Genomic DNA, 17,154 nt, shown 5'->3' on the forward strand with positions numbered 1-17,154 from the left:
CCCTCATCCTTCTAAATTCCAACGAGTACAGTCCCAGTCTACTCAACCTCTCCTCATTATCCAACCCCTTCAGCTCTGGGATTAACCTAGTGAATCTCCTCTGCACAACCTCCAGTGCCAGTACGTCCTTTCTCAAGTAAGGAGACCAAAACTGAACACAATACTCTAGGTGTGGCCTCACTAACACTTGCAGCATAACCTCCCTAGTCTTAAACTCCATCCCTCTAGCAATGAAGGACAAAATTCCATTTGCCTTCTTAATCACCTGTTGCACCTGTAAACCAACGTTTTGCGACTCATGCACTAGCACGCCCAGGTCTCTCTGCACAGCAGCATGTTTTAATATTTTATCATTTAAATAATAATCCCGTTTGCTGTTATTCCTACCAAAATGGATAACCTCACCTTTGTCAACATTGTATTCCATCTGCCAGACCCTAGCCCATTCACTTAGCCTATCCAAATCCCTCTGCAGACTTCCAGTATCCTCTGCACTTTTTGCTTTACCACTCATCTTAGTGTCGTCTGCAAACTTGGACACATTGCCCTTTGTCCCCAACTCCAAATCATCTATGTAAATTGTGAACAGTTGTGGGCCCAACACTGATCCCTGGGGGACACCACTAGCTACTGATTGCCAACCAGAGAAACACCCATTAATCCCCACTCTTTGCTTTCTATTAATTAACCAATCCTCTATCCATGCTACTACTTTCCCCTTAATGCCATGCATCTTTATCTTATGCAGCAACCTTTTGTGTGGCACCTTGTCAAAGGCTTTCTGGAAATCCAGATATACCACATCCATTGGCTCCCCGTTATCTACCGCACTGGTAATGTCCTCAAAAGATTCCACTAAATTAGTTAGGCACGACCTGCCCTTTATGAACCCATGCTGCGTCTGCCCAATGGGACAATTTCCATCCAGGTGCCTCGCTATTTCTTCCTTGATGATAGATTCCAGCATCTTCCCTACTACCAAAGTTAAGCTCACTGGCCTATAATTACCCGCTTTCTGCCTACCTCCTTTTTTAAACAGTGGTGTCATGTTTGCTAATTTCCAATCCGTCGGGACCACCTCAGAGTCTAGTGAATTTTGGTAAATTATCACTAGTGCATTTGCAATTTCCCTAGCCATCTCTTTTAGCATTCTGGGATGCATTCCATCAGGGCCAAGAGACTTGTCTACCTTTAACCCCGTTAGCTTGCCCATCACTACTTCCTTGGTGATAACAATCCTCTCAAGGTCCTCACCTGTCATAGTCTCATTTCCATCAGTCACTGGCATGTTATTTGTGTCTTCCACTGTGAAGACCGACCCAAAAAACCTGTTCAGTTCCCCAGCCACTTCCTCATCTCCCATTATTAAATCTCCCTTCTCATCCTCTAAAGGACCAATATTTACCTTAGCCATTCTTTTTTGTTTTATATATTTGTAGAAACTTTTACTATCTGTTTTTATATTCTGAGCAAGTTTACTCTCATAATCTATCTTACTCTTCTTTATAGCTTTTTTAGTAGCTTTCTGTTGCCCCATAAAGATTTCCCAGTCCTCTAGTCTCCCACTAATCTTTGCTACTTTGTATGCTTTTTCCTTCAATTTGATACTCTCCCTTATTTCCTTAGATATCCACGGTCGATTCTCCCTCTTTTTACCGTCCTTCCTTTTTGTTGGTATAAACCTTTGCTGAACACTGTGAAAAATCACTTGGAAGGTTCTCCACTGTTCCTCAACTGTTTCACCATAAAGTCTTTGCTCCTAGTGTACCTTAGCTAGTTCTTCTCTCATCCCATTATAATCTCCTTTGTTTAAGCACAAAACACTAGTGCTTGATTTTACCTTCTCACCCTCCATCTGTAATTTTAAATTCCACCATATTGTGATCGCTCCTTCCAGGAGGATCCCTAACTATGAGATCCTGAATCAATCCTGTCTCATTACACAGGACCAGATCTAGGACCGCTTGTTCCCTCGTAGGTTCCATTACATACTGTTCAAGGAAACTATCGCGGATACATTTTATAAACTCCTCCTCAAGGCTGCCTTGACCGACCTGGTTAAACCAATCGACATGTAGATTAAAATCCCCCATGATAACTGCTGTACCATTTCTACATGCATCTGTTATTTCTTTGTTTATTGCCTGCCCCATCATAATGTTACTATTTGGTGGCCTATAGACTACTCCTATCAGTGACTTTTTTGCCTTACTATTCCTGATTTCCACCCAAATGGATTCAACCTTATCCTCCATAGCACCGATGTCATCCCTTACTGTTGCCCGGATGTCATCCTTAAATAACAGAGCTACACCACCTCCCTTACCATCCACTCTGTCCTTCCGAATAGTTTGATACCCTCAGATATTTAACTCCCAGTCGTGACCATCCTTTAACCATGTTTCAGTAATGGCCACTAAATCATAGTCATTCACGATGATTTGCGCCATCAACTCATTTACCTTATTCCGAATACTATGAGCATTCAGGTAAAGTACACTTATGTTGGCTTTTTTACCTCTGTTCTGAATCTTAACACCTCGATCAGTAACCTCTCCTAAGTTATATTTCCTCTTAACCTTTCTCCTAATTTTCCTTATCGTTGAACCCATATCTTCATGTAACAACCTGCCGCGTCACTTACCATTAATGTTTTCACTTCCCGTTTTATTCCTTTTAGTATTACTGGGCCTATTCACTGAGCTCCCCTCAGTCACTGTACCTTGTACTGTCGCCCTTTTTGATTTCTGACTGTGGCTTCTCTGCCTTACACTTTCCCCCTTACTGCCTTTTGTTTCTGTCCCTGTTTTACTACCTTCCAACTTCCTGCATCGGTTCCCATCTCCCTGCCACATTAGTTTAAACTCTCCCCAACAGCTCTAGCAAAATTAGGGTTCGGGTTCTAGGACATCAGTTCCAGTCCTGCCCAAGTGCAGACCGTCCGGTTTGTACTGGTTCCACCTCCCCCAGAACCAGTTCCAATGCCTCAGGAATTTGAATTCCTCCCTCTTGCACCATCTCTCGAGCCATGCATTCATCCTATCTATCCTGACGTTCCTACTCTGACTAGCTTGTGGCACTGGTAGCAAACCTGAGATTACTACCTTTGAGGTCCTACTTTTTAATTTAACTCCTAACTCCCTGAATTCAGCTTGTAGGACCTTGTCCCGTTTTTTACCTATATCGTTGGTGCCTATGTGCACCACGACAGCTGGCTGTTCACCCCCCCCCCCCCACAGAATGTCCTGCAGCCGCTCCGAGACATCCTTGACCTTTGCACCAGGGAGGCAACATACCATCCAGGAGTCTCGATTGCGTCCGCAGAACTGCCTGTCTATTCCCCTTACAATTGAGTCCCCTATCACTATAGCCCTGCCATTCTTCTTCCTGCCCAGCTGTGCAGCAGAGCCAGCCACAGTTCCATGAACCTGGCTGCTGCTGCCTTCCCCTGGTGAGCCATCTCCCTCAACAGTATCCAAAGCGGTATATCTGTTTTGCAGAGGGATGACCGCAGAGGACACCTGCACTGCCTTCCTACTCTTGCTCTGTCTTTTGGTCACCCATTTTCTATCTCCCTCAGTACCTTTCACCTGCGGTGTGACCAACTCACTAAACGTTCTATCACGACGTCCTCAGCATCGCGGATGCTCCAAAGTGAGTCCATCTGCAGCTCCAGAGCCGTCAAGCGGTCTAACAGGAGCTGCAACTGGACACACTTCTTGCACGTGAAGGAGCCAGGGTCAGTGGACGTGTCCCTGAACTCCCACATCGCACATGAGGAGCATGACACGGGTCTGAGATCTCCTGCCATGTCTTAAACCTTTGGTTAACTTCAACAATGACAATTCCCCCCCCCCACCAAATAAATAAATAAATAAACAACGAAGCAAAAAATAAATAAATCTACCAAGAAAAAGAAAACAGAAACACTACTTACCAGTCACTTACCAGGGATAAAAAGCACTTCCTCCCCCCCCCCCAAGCTTCGAATTCCCACCGAGATTCAAATTCCCAAACTCACTCTTGGTTCTGTCTCACTCTGGCTGTGTCTTCTCTGGCTCACTGGGAGAACTCACTGGGAGTGAGTTTACAAGTTGCTCTTTTTAAATTGTCCTGAATTGACTCCCCTCCCCCACCTGCTTATAGATCAAGGTAGATTTAAGTGACTGACACTTAACTGCCAACCAAATTCCGTGCATAGTTTGTCACCCTTCAGTCATTTTTCTTCAAGAGGTAAGAGCTCCGATCTGTACTGTCTTTCCATGTCACAAGGGACGAGATGACACGGGTAAGCACTAACGGTTAAATGTTAACGGATCTGTTCTTCCCACAGGGAGTTTTTCGGTCAAGGTTGGATGAAACCTGAGAAGAACGAGAGAGCCCCGTACATTATGAAAACCACCAAGCACTTCAATGATGTGAGTACAAACCATTTGGGGCGTTAGGCAGATGGTGAGGGAGGAAACCAGATGCCAATCTTTTACCCACCCTTCAAAAGCGACCACCCGTTTCTGAATTTTGTTCAGGGGTTGGGGTGGCACTGGTTTCGAAGTCGGGGCTGCCACCCCCAGAATGCCTCTGTAATCCAGCATTTTGTTGAATTAAATTTTTAAAAGGTTAAATTAAAAAGGAGCCCTCCAGCCTTCACACCCCTACACATTCCTCATGCCCAATCCATTCCAAACTGTGCCACCTCATGCCCCTCCACTCACATCCCATGCCCCCCATGTCCTATGGCCCTTTATGGCTCCTAAGCCAACTTAGTGCCACTTCATGCCAGCCCATGTCCCCATCCACCAAACATCACCTTTACCACTTCCATGTCAACTCAATTAGTATCCTTTGGCAGTTTTTTAAGAGCTTTGACAGTTCCTTGACAGTTCCAATTGAGTTCATGCACTTTTTACACATAATCATGTTTACTTTCAACAATCTCAAAACGTACTTTACCAACCCAAAAGGCTGCCTTACCTCTCCCAAAAGTGTCCTGGGATCATATCCAATGGGTAACCTATCTGTCCTTTGCTATCTAAATGAATGCACCGAGTTCAGAGTGGTCTAATCTGCACACTCCGGGTTTCACACTCCTGGCCTATTGGCCCTCTTCAGGGGAAATGGATAGTCTGGTCAGCTGGTCAACTGCCTCCGTAACCTGCACATGCGTGAACCTTGGATCAACTCCATAGAAACATGGGTAGGTCATTCTGACTCTTGAACGTGCTCCACCATTTAACTAGACCCTGCCTGATCTTCTCCCATCTTCCCACATTATCCTGTATTCCTTGATGTCATTAGTATCTAGAAATCTATCGGTCCCTGCTTTGAATATACTCATGACTGATCCATCTGTGGTAGAGAATTCCAAAGATTCACCACCTTTTGACTTAAGAAATTCCTCCTTAGCTGAGGCCTCAAAAGCCTCCTTCTTATTCTGTGAAAATAGGAAATGCCATGCTCAGGGGCTGGTCTTAGGAGTTCTGGGCTCAGCCACCATTTGTTGCCACAACAGAGTGGCAGACATCTGCTCCCAAGTGTCCCAAAGAACAAAGAACTATACAGTACAGAAACAAGCCCTTCAGCCCTCCAAGCCTGTACCGGTCATGATATCACCCTTGGCCAAAACCCTCAGCACTTCCTTGTTCCGTATCGCTCTATACCCATCCTATCCATGTGTTTGTCAAGATGCCTTTTGAACGCCGTTAATGTATCTGCTTCCACAACCTCCCCTGGCAACGCGTTCCAGGCACTCACCACCCTCTGTGTAAAAAACCTGCCTCGCACATCTCCTCTAAACTTTGCCCCACGCACCTTAAACCTATGCCCCCTGGTGACTGACCCCTCCACCCTGGGAAATAGTGTCTGCCCATCACTCTATCCATGCGCCTCATAATCTTGTAGGCCTCTATCAGGTCACCCATCAACCTCTGACGTTCTAATGAAAACAGTCCGTATCTATTCAGCCTCTCCCCTTGGCTAACACCCTCCAGACCAGGCAACATCCTGGTAAAACTCCTCTATACCCTCTCCAAAGTCTCCACATCCTTCTGGTAGTGTGGCGGCCAGAATTGTGCGCAATAGTCCAAGTGCGGCCTTACCAAGGTTCTATATAACTGTAGCATGACTTGCCAGTTTTTATACTCGATGCCCCGTCCAATGAAGGCGAGCATTCCGTATCTGTGGACCTGCACGCCCAGATCTCTCTGACTTTCTATATTCCTAAGAGTTTTGCCATTTCAGGTATATTTCCCGTCTATGTTAGACTGACAGAAATGCATTACCTTAAGTCACAGAAGTCTCTTTTGAGTGGAAGGGCTCCAGTGTGCCAGTGAACATAATGTGCTCCCTTTCCAGGGAGCAGATATAGCCGAGAAAGAGGCATTGATAATGGGCCAAATTACCCCCTCTCCCACCAACTGCCTGGACTTGCTAAAAGTCTCTCTTTAATAGAATAAAATTGTCAATTAATTAAACATAAATGAGAGGGGTGACAGTTTATGTCATCGCCACCGGCCATACAACCCTGCAAGATGTCTGTGCTCCTCCTATTCCAGCCTCTTAATCATCCCCAATTTGAATTGCTCCAACCTTGGTGGCCTTGCGTTCAGCTGCAGAAGCTCTGGACTCTGGAATATCCTCCTCCCTAAGCCTCACTAATTCTCTACCTCACTTTCCTGTTTTAAGATGCTCCTTACTATCAACATCCTGGGGGTTACCATTGACCAGATACTGAACTGGATCAGCCATGAATACTGTGGCTGCAACAGCAGGTCCAAGACTAGGAATCCTGCAGTGAGTAACGCACCTCCTGACTCCCCAAAGCTCCACCATCTACAAGGCACAAGTCAGGAGTGTGATGGAATACTCTCCACTTGCCTGGATGAGCGCAGCTCCAACAACATTCAAGAAGCTCAACACCATCCAGGATAAAGCAGCCCACTTGATTGCTCCCCCCTTCCACAGGCAGTAAATCCCTCCACCATTGACCGTATGTACCATCTACACGATGCACCAAGGTTTCTTAGACTGAACCTTCCAAACCCACAACCCCATATAATAATAATATTATTGTCACAAATAGGCTTATATTAACACTGCAATGAAGTTACTGTGAGAATCCCCTCCTTGCCACACTGCGGCGTTTGTTCGGGTACACTGAGGGAGAATTCAGAATGTCTAATTCACCTACCATCTAGAAGGACAAAGGCAGCAGATGCCTGGCTACACCACTACCTGGAGCTTCCTCTCCAAGTCACTCACCATCCTTCACTGTCACTGGGTCAAAATCATGGAATTTCCTCCCTAACAGCACTGTGGGTGGACCTACACTTCAGCAGTTCAAGGAGGCAGTTCACCACCACCTTCTCAAAGGCAACTGGGATAGACAACAAATGCTGACCTAGCCAGCGACACCCACATCGTATAAATGAATTTTAGTAAAGCTACCTCTTTGACTAATTTTTGGTCACCTGTCTTAATATTTCCTATGTTGCTTGATATCAACATTGCAACTTTGAAGTACCGAGGGACACTTTATGATCTCAGAGGTACTGTATACAAGTTAAGTTGTGTTATTTCCTCAGCTAAAGTGTCCCATTCATAGAATCCCTGCAGTGCAGAAGGAGGCCATTCGGCCCATCAAGTCTGCATCCTTCAAAAGAACACCTTGCCAAGGCCCAATCCCCCCTCTAGTCCTGTATCCCCACTCAACCTTTGGTCACTAAGGGCAATTTATCATGGCCAATCCTGCACATCATTGGACTGTGGGAGGAAAGCTGAGCACACGGAGGAAACCCACGCAGACAAGGGGAGAATGTGCAAACTCTGCACGGACAGCCACCCAAGGCTGGAATCGAACCTGGGTCCCTGGCTCTATGAGGCAGCAGCGCTAACCACTGTGCCGCCCATTTTTGTCGTAATTCACAAGGCTGAGCTGGACAGAGTTTGGTTGGGTACGGTTTACGCACCAAAAGGTGGTAACTAGAATTGAGGTACCAAATGAGCCATGAACGACGAAGCTTGCTCGAGGGGGTAAATGGCCGACTCCTGTTTCTAGAGTAGTTGAGAAGTAAAGGTTTCTATAATGTGCTTTGCTTATTGTTCCCCGACTTATAAACAATAAGCGATTTTCATTTCATTTTCATGTCTTTGGGTATCAGCTTTGATCAGTCAGCATCATTTCTGCCTCTGTGACTGAACACCAAATCTGGCAGCTGCCTAATATACACCCCATGTGAAAATCAACCACTTCATCTGCTCTAGGTGCATAACATGTTTCTTTTTTGTTTTGTTGGCAGACATTAACCAACCAAAAGTAAAATGAAAGAAATAAGGCGGGATTCTCTGGCCTCCCAGCCGTGTGTTTCCCGGCAGTGCTCCGCTCTCTGGCAGCGGGATTCTCTATCCCTGCCACTATCAATGGGAATTCCCAGTGAAGCCACCTCACACTGCCAGGAAAACTGTGGGCGAGGGTGGGCGGGGGCGGGCGGGGGTGGGCGGGGGTGCACTACCTGTGGGACCAGAGCATCCCACCACTTGCCAATGGGCGGAGAGTTTGATTTGGGAGCAAGAAGAGAGTGCTGGAGACTCCTGAGCATAATCTTCCAGAAAAGGGTTGTCAGAAGTCGGTCCTTCAATTTATAATTTGAAGGGCACTTCACGCCTGATTTGGGCAACTACCAGAGTGAGATGGGCCTCAAGAGTTTAGCAATGGAAGCAGAGCCTGTAGAGATTGTGGGATAGATCATCCCACTGCTACATTTGTCGACCGAGCATCCATTTTACACCCTCTGACCTGTACCAGTTCCTGATCCCCGACATTGGATAGTTTCTTACCGTCAGTACCCCGTACTCAGCAATGGATTCTGCTCCTCAGCCTGCTCGCCCTCCTTGTTTTACAATCTTCCTCCTTCTGAGCAATCCGGAAGATCTTGGAGTTCCAGTTGCCTCTCATTGGAATGCTCAGCCACTTGAGATGGAAACAGGATAACATACTATTGCATGGGCAGCATGGTGGCGCAGTGGTTAGCACTGCTGCCTCAGGGCACCGAGGTCCCAGGTTCGATCCCGGCTCCGGGTCACTGTCCGTGTGGAGTTTGCACATTCTCCCCGCATTTGCGTGGGTTTCGCCCCCACAACCCAAAGATGTGCAGGTAGATGGATTGGCCACGCTAAATTGCCCCTTAATTGGAAAAAATGAATTGGGCACTCTAAATTTATTTTTAAAAACACACTATTTCGTACTATTTCATTACCGCTTAGAAAGTGCTGTCCGGCCCAACCTGTCGGTGCTGCTCTTTGAAAATCATATCCAACTTGTCCATCCAAACTTTTCCACAGGCCTGAAAAGGTCTCCTTTTCAAATATTTATCCAATTCCTTTTTGAAACCAGCTTCCACTATCCTGTCAGTCAGTGCATTCCTGATCACCAGAATCTGGTGAATAAAACTAAACACTTTCCTCACCTTCACCATCCCTAATACCATTGAAAACCGTTTCTTTCTCTCATCTCAATCAAAAGCCCTCATCATTTTGAACATCTCTATTAAATCCCATCTGAGCCTCCTCTCCTCCAGGAAAAACAATTCCAGCTTCTCCAGTAGTCTCTCCGTGGAACTGAAGTCCCCCCAACCCCAGCCCCCCCCCCCCCCCCCCCCCCCCCCCCCCCCCCACCAACTCCTGCCCCAGTAGACACCTAGTAAATCTCCTCTGCACTCTCCGCAAAACCTTGACTTCCTTTCTAAAGTGCGGCATTCGGAATTGGACACAAGACTTGGATGATGAAGTTACAATTTCTCTCTGTTCCTCTCAGATCAGCAACTTAATAGCCTCCGAGATTTTGAAGAGCGATGATGTTAACGTTAGAACTACAGCCATTGAAAAGTGGGTGGCAGTGGCCGACATCTGCAAGTGTCTACACAACTACAATGCCGTGCTGGTGATAACCTCAGCATTGAACCGAAGCGCCATCTTCCGGTTGAAGAAGACATGGCTGAAGGTATCGAAACAGGTGGGTGCAGCGGGCAGCCATTGCTGCATTATGTTTTTCAGCCTCCCTCAGGTCTGTGCTCTACTCATTTCCTCTCTCGCTCTGTTTCAGACTAAGGCATTAATCGACAAGTTGCAAAAACTGGTGTCTTCTGAAGGACGATTCAAAAACCTCCGAGAGGCTTTGAAAAAGTATGTTTCAATTTCCTCAAGCAGATGCTGCATAGACCCACAGGAAGAGAAATCAGTCTTGGGCAGTTGTGCTCAACGGACTCTTGGCTTTCTGTTACAACTCTCCCCCGATATTGCAGGCAATAGGATTGACCATCCGATTGGAAGGATGACAGGTGGCCACTTCTGCCAATTAGATACAACAGTCCAAAATCCACTTCTGTCCCATTGAATGTTGGGGAACAGGACTGAACAGTAACAGTGAGCAAAGCAATGATTGTGGCTTCCGCCATATTTTGTTTTGACATTGGCCTCTTTGAATCCTGTCAAAGTCATATATGCCCAGAGTCCTGTCCACCTTCACTAGCACAAATTTAACTGTACCGAGGCACACCTCCAGAATAGCTTGCCTAGCTGACCCTTTCACAAGGTTGGTTCAGATGAAGGAGAACACTTCATCCATGTAACTTTGTCCATAAAATCATAGCAAACAGCACAGAAGGAGGCCATTCAGCTCCATCATGCCTACGCTGGTCCTTTGGAAGAACTATCCAGTTATCCCCACTTCTCTAACACTCCCCCAAAGCCCCGCAATTCTTTTCCTTTTTAAGTATTTATCCAAATCCGTTTTGGAAGTCATTGGATCTGCATCTGCCACCCTTTTCAGGCAGTGCATTCCAGATCATGTTAATAATAATCATAATAATCTTTATTATTGTCACAAGTAGGCTTGCATCAACACTGCAATTACGTTACTGTGAAAAGCCCCTAGTCGCCACACTCCGGCGCCTGTTGGGGTACACAGAGGGAGAATTCAGAATGTCCAATTCACCTAACAAGCACGTCTTTCAGGACTTGTGGGAGGAAACCGGGGCGCCCGGAGGAAACCCACGCAGACACGGAGAGAACGCGCAGACTCCGCACAGACAGTGATCCAAGCCGGGAATCGAACCTGGGGCCCTGGAGCTGTGAAGCAACAGTGCTAACCACTGTGCTGCCGTGCTGCCTTAACAACTCAGTACATAAAATAATGTCCTAATTTCCTCCCTGATTCTCCCTAATCTCTGGTACCATTCTAATTAAACCTCCTAAGCATGCTCACCAAGATCTAGACATCCTTTCTAAGTGTGGTGACATATTTCCGTCATTTGAATATGAATCCAAGATGGCGTACAACCAAAGTGTTGTGCAGAGTGTAAGAGTTCTACAGACCACCAGCCCTGCTGAGGCAGCACCAGACACAGGATGCACACTCCCAATCCTGCTGCAGCTGTTATAAAGTTTCATCTTTAACAAATAATTTCTCTCTTTTTGTTGCCTGAAGTTGTGACCCTCCATGTGTTCCTTATTTGGGGATGTACCTAACAGACCTGGCATTTATTGAAGAGGGAACGCCAAATTATACTGAAGATGGTTTAGTCAACTTCTCCAAGATGAGAATGGTAGGTCCATGGAGATTGGATTTGTCCCTTTTGTCTTTGTTTAACCGCTTCCCCTCCTCTGCCATACACCAATCTCTGAGAAAGCGTTTGAGATGTCTCCTTTTTACGGAGGACCAATAGGATCCATCATGTAGATCCAGGACATGGCCACTTATCCAAGAACACAAAAAAAAACCTGTTCCCAGATATTTTGTGAAACTTTTATTTCCATGCCACAGAAAGAGAGAAATTTGACACAAAATGAGTGTATTGTATCTGCCACTAGTTATACTCCCCTCTCCTGAAGGCCGAGGTCCTGGTGGTCACTAACTATGTGCTGGTACCTCATCCCAAATGGACACTCTTCCTGTGTGATACAGGTCAGTGTGTGGTCGAGATTATTTGACAATCTAGGGCATCACAGTAAAGCCTGATCTTATGCTCACCAGATAATACATTCACTTCAAAATCATTTCAAAAAAAATATTTTTATTCTCCTCCTTTTTCACATTTTCTCCCAAATTTACACCCACCAACAATAAACAATAATCAGTAACGAATATGTCAATCCCCACATCAATAACAACGATCCTGTCCTCCCACCAAACCCCCAGACGTTAGCACGCATGTTAACATAAACAAATAACAATAAGGAATCAGGAATCACCCATAGTCACCATTAACACACACCGCCCCCCTCCCCACAACTCTCCCAACCCCCCCCCCCCCCCCCCACTCCCACTAATGTTCGATGTTATCCAATTCTTGAAAGTGCATAATGATTAACGCCCATGAATTGGCGAACCCTTCCATCCTTTCCCTCGGTTCAAACTTAACCTTCTCAAGAGTCAAGAATTCCAACAGGTCCCCCCGCCACGCCAGGGCACAGGGTGGAGAGGCTGCTCTCCAACCCATCAGGATCTGCCTTCGGGCCATCAACGAGGCAAAGGCTACAACATCTGCCTCTGCACCCGTTTCCAACCACAGCTGGTCCGAGACCTGAATATGGTCTCCCGAGGGCCCGAGTCCAGTTTCACGTGCACCACTTTAGAGATTACCCTAAAAACCTCCTTCCAGTAATCCTCCAGCTTTGGACAGGACCAAAACATATGAATATTCACACATATCTTCTACCCCCTCAAAGAGCCGGCTCATCCTCGCCCTTGTAAAGTGCGCTCTATACACAACCTTCAGCTGTATTAGCCCCAACCTCGCGCACGAGTTGGAGGTGTTCACCCTCCGGAACACCTCACACCAGAACCCCTCCTCCATACCCTCTCCATACCCTCTAGCAACTCTTCCTCCCACTTTGCTTTGATCCCTCAATAGTGATGTTGATCAGGATATTGTAATTCCCTTCCCTTGCCAAGCTAATCCCTGATGTAACTCCATTGCTGTTGATACTGACTGGGTCTATCAAACTTTATATAAATGTTGATGGACTTCCATTCATTTTTTATGAGCTGTAGGTATATTTATGGAAAGCTTTTATTTAAACCAAGAAATTTTAACTTGTACATTGCCTGATTTTATCAGTCCAAGGAACCTTTGTACAAGACCAACTCCTAAACTCAGCATTAATTGTTGGATTGTGGGACAGTGTCAAGTATGGATCATAAATTTTATACAAAAGAACCACAGGACCATAGAATTCCACAGCAGAAGGAGGCCATTCGGCCCATCGAGTGTGCACCTAGGCCCGCTCATCTGCCCTATTCCCATACCAGTAAAGAACATGAAATATGGATTAGGTTCAGTTGAATTTTGCATAATTAAAGTGAAATTGGGAATCAGATGGGGGGGGTGCGGCATCATGATTGAAGGGGGTACAGGATGTGAGCTTTATAAGTTATGTAGGAGCAGGGAAAGTAGTTAGAATCTGAGAAACCTCCAAACTCAAAAGGAACTGAAGATGGAGAGAAGTTGAATCACAAATAGAATACCATCCAGATCCAGGAGCATGATCAAATTTTTAACTCGATTGGGCAGTAGATACTAGGCAAAAGACAATAAAGGCAATCAAATGGCCCTTTCTCGTGGGCTTGTGTTATTTTATACAAAGACGTTAAAATAGACTTTCACTGGTGTGTTTGTTCAGCTGAATCTGTGTTTGACTCATGGCTCCATCAATGTAATAGATTGCTGTGCCTGTTTTCATGCTGCATTTATATTAACAGATATCTCACATAATTCGAGAAATCAGACAATTCCAGCAGACTGCCTATAAGATAGAGCAACAAACCAAGGTTGGTTCATTTTAACTTCTGTGTAAATTGAAAGGTTTTGCAGTATCTATTCCTGAGTGGACAGTGTGGAAATAGTGTCTGATGGAGTTGTCAGAAGGAGGAGTGCAGGCCAGGGCAACACCCTGCTTTGGTCTTGAACAGCACCATGAAATCCTTAACATCAATTTGAGCAGCAGACATAACCTTGGTTTAACACTTTGTCCAAAGGATATAGCTCTGACACTGCAGCATTCTCTCAGTAGTGGAGGCTTTTAATGCACAATTTTGTTCCAACTTAATTTTATTTTAGAAAATATTTTATTGAAGCATTTGTAATTTTACAGTTTACAGTTTAACACTTGAACATCTCTTAAACAACCGCGCGGGCCAAAGCACGCAAAAATCCTAAAAACAACGTCCCCTACTACCCCAGCCCTATTTCCTAATTACCCGTGTACTAAGTTCCCTGTCCTTGTCTTACACTGCCATGCCTCCCCTTTTCCTCCACCCGCCTTTTCCCTTCCCCCCCCTTACTGCTGATGTTCAGTTTTCCTGGAAGAAGTCGATGAATGGCTGCCACCTCCGAGCAAGCCCCTGAATTGAACCTCTCAAGGCGAACTTAATCTTTTCCAGCCTGAGAAACCCCGCCATGTCGCTGACCCACACTCCTGACTTTGGAGGCTCCGAGTTCCCTCCTGTCATGATATTCAGGTAAACATCATGGTACAAACATACATACATACTGATGGACAGATCAACGGACCAATCAACACACACACAACACCACAGCCAATCACAGGCAAGAGCATACACACTACAAAACAGGGAACACGACACTTCCCGGGCATTCCAGCAGGAGACAGCTCAGGGCACAGAGCTCACAGCAAGCCACTCAGACACCCACCATGTGCTGAGTGCCACTCCAACATAGTATTAGGAATAGGTCCACAGATTCTAGGGTTATGATCGAACCTCAGTAACCAGTTTACCACTGTAAATAAATGTTAGTAATAAAACTGAGTTGTACCATTCGCAACCGTGTTGGTTCGTCTGTGTAGCATAGTACCCAACACATCACCTCCATCCCAGCAAAATCGCCTCCGGGCCACCAGGGAGGAGAAGGCCAGAACATTGGCCTTCCTCCCCCCCTTGGCCCCCAGATCCTCCGATACCCCAAATATTGCCAATTCTGGACTCGGAGTCACCCTCCCTTCCAGGACCTCTGACATAACGTCCGTAAATCCCTGCCAGAATCCCCTCAACTTCGGACACGCATGTTTTCAACTATAATCAAAGCTCAATTCTGAACTTTACTCTGGTCAGGTTGTAGACTATAGGCATTTGCACTCTTGTCAATCACTATGACCAACTACGCTCCATTTCAAAATCCCCAAGTCCTCATAAGAATCTTCTTGTTTTGCTTCAATCAGGTGGCACGATATTTGCTGGACCAGTTGAATGTCATGGATGAAGAAAGTCTTTATGAAGCATCTCTGAGGATAGAACCAAAGCTTCTGACCTGAATCCCAACCATCCCTTGCATCAGAAACCTTGCATAAATGGTGATATCACTGCTCTCCTCCAATGTGCTGTGCATGGGGCCATCGCTGAAAAGTAGACTCGAACAAGAGAAATACCTGAGGAGTGCACCAACCATCTGTCCGCTCGGCAGGGAAATTTGACATTAACCAGCTGCTGTACGGCAAATCTTTAACAAAACAAAACACTGCAGCAGTCGTAGGTTTTTGTGATACCAATTGAGTCATTTCAGAATCTTAGAAAACCTAAGAAAAAACTTCTTTAAAAATATCTAGGAATGGATGGCATAATGGGCCAGAACATTGTCCTTTCTGGTTTCCGGTCCAGCCTGGAATGCTGGGAACAAAAGCCTCTCCTCTCTTGCAAAGGGGTGTGTGATGTAGATGGTCAGCAAACTCTCTTCACCACTGGCACCTGAATTAATGCCTCAGAACGATGACGTCAATGACTCATCGCTCTGATGAAGGAGGTTATTGCACTCGCCTTTCATCTCTGGGACCTGCTCCCAATTCAGCTCAGCTTGGTGGGATGAAGACCCCTTCTTGCTGATGAAGGATCGTGTCATCCACACACTTGCCTATTATCATTGGGTAAAAGGGTTGCAAACCGGATTTTATTTCCCCCTGATTGGTGATGTGCAAGTTCCCTCACACTGATGAAGGGCAATCTGACGGCATTGATCAATGCACCATCCTTTCTTTGAGAGGATCAGGGTTTATCCCAGAATGTTCAGGTGACGGTTTTCTCCCTCGCTGGCCACTGAGTGTTCAGCCCACTCAACCTCCATCTCTGGGTTCAAATTAAGTTCACACTGGTTGGTCAAACGTCTCCTTTCTTTGGTAAGGGCTGGGTTAGCACCTTTAGGGCCTGGGTTTGGATCCTGCTCATGCTTACACTTTTACTGGATGTCAGGGTCTTAAGTGAAATGAGTCGGGGTAGTCTCAACCTAATTTTGGCAGACATAGGTCTACACAATAAAAAGTCCTCTAGATACGGCATCTATGATCAGTGAGCATGAATGATTAGTGTGAGAGCTGGAGATGTCACGCTGATGCAATAGGGATCCCTCCTGAGGTTAAATTACATCATCACGGTGGGGTAGAGTTTCCATTTCCCTGCACCCACCTCCCTGCTGTACCTAATTGCAGAACACTGGACATTAACGATTCCTCAGCTTTGTTCACCTTCATTTTTATGAACACAAATAAAATTTGCTACCCTGTTCCCAGACCTAACTTCTTAAGAAACAATCTGGAATCAAAATCTTGCTGAAGCTCATCTCCAGGCCAGAGCCTCTCTGTAGATCTCAAAGCTGCTTTAGGTTTTGCTGGAGTTATTTTGACTGGTACAAGATGCCCTGTGTGTAGGATGAGATTTGTTGTGTTAACTCCGCGGAGACTTTGGTCGACCTGTTAGAGACCCCTCAGCAGAGATGAGAATCATGAAGCTTAGGCCAGAGCGTTTGCTCTACGTGTATTTTCACATTATTTTATGAGTAAAGACATTTTTCACAAATCTGTTAACACTTACTTGGGAATTGTTTTATTTTAACCGTTCACACATTGACCGGCTAGTAAAGTGTACAAACAGGATTGAGCTAGCGGCCCGCTCTACCGGCAATCGACAGAAGGTTTTGAGCATGATTACCTGCTATAATTATCCAGAGCTCCCACAAAGCTCCAAAAAGGCCCAAGCATCGATTTGTCCTGGTGCAACATGCTGCAGCCACAGCTGTCCAATGCAAGGTAACACCAGGGCCGGCCTCCAACTTGCCATTTCGGATAGACGCTTTCATCTTGCACGGGATGAATCGA

General features: G+C 45.8%; 1 protein-coding gene across 1 annotated transcript in view; it reads left to right on the top strand.

The window, feature by feature from the left end:
- The window catches only part of LOC140387375 (ras-specific guanine nucleotide-releasing factor 1-like), a 207,188-nt gene extending 190,319 nt beyond the window's left edge, over positions 1-16,869 (top strand). The window contains exons 23-28 of the mRNA XM_072470378.1: positions 4,334-4,418; positions 9,809-10,006; positions 10,097-10,176; positions 11,480-11,597; positions 13,754-13,822; positions 15,232-16,869. Coding sequence (XP_072326479.1) covers positions 4,334-4,418; positions 9,809-10,006; positions 10,097-10,176; positions 11,480-11,597; positions 13,754-13,822; positions 15,232-15,324 — 643 coding nt within the window. The 3' untranslated portion in view covers positions 15,325-16,869. The remainder of the gene's footprint in view (positions 1-4,333; positions 4,419-9,808; positions 10,007-10,096; positions 10,177-11,479; positions 11,598-13,753; positions 13,823-15,231) is intronic.
- Positions 16,870-17,154: the final 285 nt, after the last annotated feature.

This window comes from Scyliorhinus torazame, chromosome 12, assembly GCF_047496885.1.
Source record: "Scyliorhinus torazame isolate Kashiwa2021f chromosome 12, sScyTor2.1, whole genome shotgun sequence".
Lineage (NCBI taxonomy): Eukaryota > Metazoa > Chordata > Chondrichthyes > Carcharhiniformes > Scyliorhinidae > Scyliorhinus > Scyliorhinus torazame.